General features: G+C 41.7%; 1 protein-coding gene across 1 annotated transcript; it reads right to left on the minus strand.

The window, feature by feature from the left end:
* Window positions 1-332: 332 nt before the first annotated feature.
* On the minus strand, window positions 333-695 carry LOC149239171 (uncharacterized). The gene has a single exon (XM_089369782.1). The coding sequence runs from the start codon at window positions 693-695 to the stop codon at window positions 333-335; it is 363 nt and encodes a 120-aa protein (XP_089225908.1).
* Between the last annotated feature and the right edge of the window lie 3,296 nt (window positions 696-3,991).

The raw sequence follows: 3,991 nt of genomic DNA on the forward strand, positions 1-3,991 counted from the left end.
TTGCTTCTTCATTCGTCTGCCTACCCCTTATAGCATTCTTTAATCTGATGACCAGGTTTTCCATAGTAAAAACATTTCTTAACATAATTATCAGTCATACCTTTAAATGATCTCTTTTGAAATGTGTTGGCTCCTTTCTGTTGTTGCTGCTGCGGTCGCTGCTGCTGGTGTTGGTGCTGCTTCCCTCTGTACTGTCTCCTTTTTGCCATCAGAGAAAGGTCATTGCTGTGAGTTTTTAAATTTTTTTGTCGCTCTTCTTCCTGGAGCAGAATCGTTGTCAGCTCATCAAATGAAGGGGATTTTTCTCTTGCTGACAGCCCTATGATGAACATCTAGTATTCATCAGTCATTCTGCTCAATGTGAGCGTGACCAGATCTGAGTTGGATACCTTCTCTCCGATAGCTCCCAATTTGTCACTCAGGTCCTTAACTCTGGCCATGAATCTAGCAACGGACTCATTCTCCTCCATCTTCAATGCAAACAACATGCCTTTGAGTGCCAGAACACGATTTGTATTCTGTGTCTCATACAAGTTCTTGATCGTTGTCCATATATCAGCGGCTGACTTGCAATCTCTAATATGTGGGATAATATTGTCCTTAACGGACATCTTCAGTATAACTTTTGCTTTCATTCCTCTTTTATCCCAGTCTTGTTCTTGGGTCGTTGTTCCAGATCTTCGCTCATCTCCCATGACAATCAACCATGCATTCACACTTTCCAGCAAAGTTTGCATTTTGAACTTCCAGTTGGAGAAATTCGTTCCATCGAGTTTGCCAGACTCGTGGAGATATGTTTCTATACTGTTATTCATTTCTATCCAACTGAACACTTCAATCGGCCACCACCAGGCAAGTCCGATCTGCTGCCATCGAACAGATCAGGAACTTCAATGTGCCACCACCGGGCAAGTCCGATCTGCTGCCACCGAACAGATCAGGAACTTCACTGTGCCACCACCGGGCAAATCCAATCTGCTACCATCGAACAGATCATAGAGCTCTAATTCGCCACCACCGGGTAGGTCCGATCTGCTACCAGCAAGTGGATCAAGGAACCCTAATTCGCCACCACCGGGCAAATCAAATCTGCTGCCGCTGAGCAGAAATCTCCACGTGCCACCACCGGGCAAGACCGATCTGCAAAAAATTGCAGTTTTCTCAAAGAGAAAGAGGTTGGCGCTTCTTTCTAGTCAATGGCGCTACTCAACGGCTAAAAATCCGCGCCAAGAAAAAATCCATGCGTGTCACGTTTTCTGGCATGATTATCAGCTAAAAATCCACGCCAATTGAGATTTCTCGCGCGCTGGCACGATTATCTCCGTCGAATCCATGCCAATGGCGGGACTATTCCTTAAAATCCCGTGCCAGATTGTGCTTCTGTTCTTTTATGGCACAACTGTGCGCAAAAAATCCGCGCCAACTCCTGCTTCTGCTAAAAAAAAATGGGCGCCAACCCTTTCTTCGGCTCAGAGATGATCAGTCATCTGAGACCCTTCGCTCCAGGTGTTACTGCAGTCCACCTGATCTTACAAATACTCCTACATGCTCTACTGCCACTACAGCTATGTAATCAATTATGCATCCCTAAGAGGAAAAAAAAAATAAGGCTATATCTAACCTATGCTCTGATACCAAGATAAAAATTAGACTTGAATTAAAAGAAGGAGTTGTAGCTCACAGGTGAGTACTGCACCTGGAGACTGCACTCAAACAAAGAAGAGAATCTCTCTCCATTCACTCTACATTCCATCAAATGAATATTACAATATTAAATACATTACTAGAAATTAGGTAGTTGTAAACAAACTCCTAAACTCTAGGAACAAATCCTAAACTAAGGAGATACGTTACAACTATGTAACCATTTCTCCATTAATACAAAATAATATTGATTATTTTTAACTTTGGATTCATAATTGTGGATACGGTTGGAGTCATGAGATTGTCGTATGTAAAAATTAAATTTGCATTGAATAGAAGTCATTTCTATGCATAACTAACGACGTCCTTATTACAGTAGAGAAAGATGTAGTCTATCCTTTACGAGTAGGACATAAATCTGTTAACCTTTTCCCTGTAGAATGAAACCTTAGCGTAATTTGTAAATGTAAGGTCTCTCCCATAAGAAATGATAAACAAAGACATACTCTTGCACGTGACACAAATATTCTTCATTTATTATAGACATGAAATGTTGCACGTTTGTGCATATGGTTGTGAAGTAAGCTTTAGTCGTCATATAGTCCGTGAAAATGACTTTTTCGTTCAATGGTTGACAATGTAGAGGAGAGGCCATTCATAAACTTACATCAAATTACACACCTATTCTCATTCCCTTCTTCTATTTTATTATCATGTCGAAGGGACTTGAATTCATGCATCTTGTGATAAATTCAATGCCACAGGGTTTGAGTGTAAAGGTCATAATCTACCTATTGTATGTCTTGTCAAATTTTTTTATAATTTTTTCCAATCATTACTATCATGATAGTACGTTTCATGAACATCTCTTCATATACTTGTACATTGCTTTTTATATGTTCTTAATCATCATGTTTTTATCTTCTTGCGGATATCGAAGAATTCATCAAAACTTTAGCGTTCTCTCATTGCAGCAAGTCTTCTTGTTATTCATATTTTGTTCACTCCTTGGGATTCTTCTTGGGCACTTGTTGATACTCGATGGATGAGACCCTAACCATTCAAATAATCAATCTATCATTCTTTTTAATAGCGCAATAATTTAATGTAAAACTGGTAAAAGATATGTTTGTCATCACTTTTAATGCCATTAATGAATAAATGAGAAATTAAAAATACCAACTCATTATGGAAATAGAAAAATATGATTTCTAGGCTTAATTTTATTGGGTCTAAAAGCGCATTCTACATCCCATATTGTAAGTACCTATCTTCCAAAGGCATCACCGCTGAGACGTGCGATGAGTTTGAAGGCAAACGAGCGTGTGGTTGAGCGAACAAAGTGATAGAGTAAACACTTGATGCGTGTATGTGGAAGTGAAGGGTGAGTCACGGGTATTTATAAAGGATGAGCGAGGGCGTTCATTCTTGGCAAAGCCGACGAAGAAGGATTGCAACTTGGGGCATTGGTCGATGGTTTGACCCATCAAATAGGCAAATGAAGGCGTTAGTTGATCATCAAAAGCACAAGTCGGCCAAGGGTGGCACGACTACCATCAAGTGTATATATTGCTAGACGCATGAAGAATTTGGCAGCACTCATTCAAACATATCATTCGATCTTCGCAAGGAGTAGTGCGAGGTGTAAGAGGTCGTAGTGACGCGGAGTGTTATGCGCCCGCCCTACAGGCAACATTACACGGTGAGCACAAGACTTGGTTGTATTGGGTGAAGGCGTGGGCGAAGGTGCCCACCATTCGAAGGAGCATACAGTGATAAGGAAAAGTGTGAAGGGTGGAGCAGGTCACAAGGAGGCGCAAGTCGTAATGCGCCTGATCTTGGGCAGGCATACAAGGTAAGATCGCATGGGTTTCGGTTATTGGGTAAGGGCACGGGTGAAGGCGTGGGCACTTGGTTGACACGGGTATCTCGGGTGACTCAGGTGAGTCGCTTGCTCGTTGTGCAAGACTAAATGCAGAGGTGAACGGGGACTTGGGTGAGGTCACCCTCCTGCCATGAAAAAGCAAACGAAGGGTGACTTAGGTGAGGTCGCCCGCCCATCGTGTAAGGTGAACAAAGTTCGGTTGAGGAGTGCGGTTGGTGGTCCGTGTAAGGGAACGCCTACCCAACTCGGGCAAGGAACTTGGTTGGCACATGAAGCTATGGCCTTGATGTAAAATTGGCTAAGTATGAAACTTGGCATTTCCAAGTATACTCACAAAGCTTTGTAAACATTATATAATATATTGTATTTGGGTAGACTCATTGATCAGGTAGTTGCCCCTCCCTTTATACTGTGCAATTGTGTTCTTCATGTATAATTGCTGATGATAATGAATGTGTATGG

The sequence above is a fragment of the Pinus tabuliformis genome, chromosome 8 (assembly GCF_031772625.1).
Source record: "Pinus tabuliformis cultivar Carrire ecotype Pingquan chromosome 8, CPIR1, whole genome shotgun sequence".
Classification (NCBI taxonomy): domain Eukaryota; kingdom Viridiplantae; phylum Streptophyta; class Pinopsida; order Pinales; family Pinaceae; genus Pinus; species Pinus tabuliformis.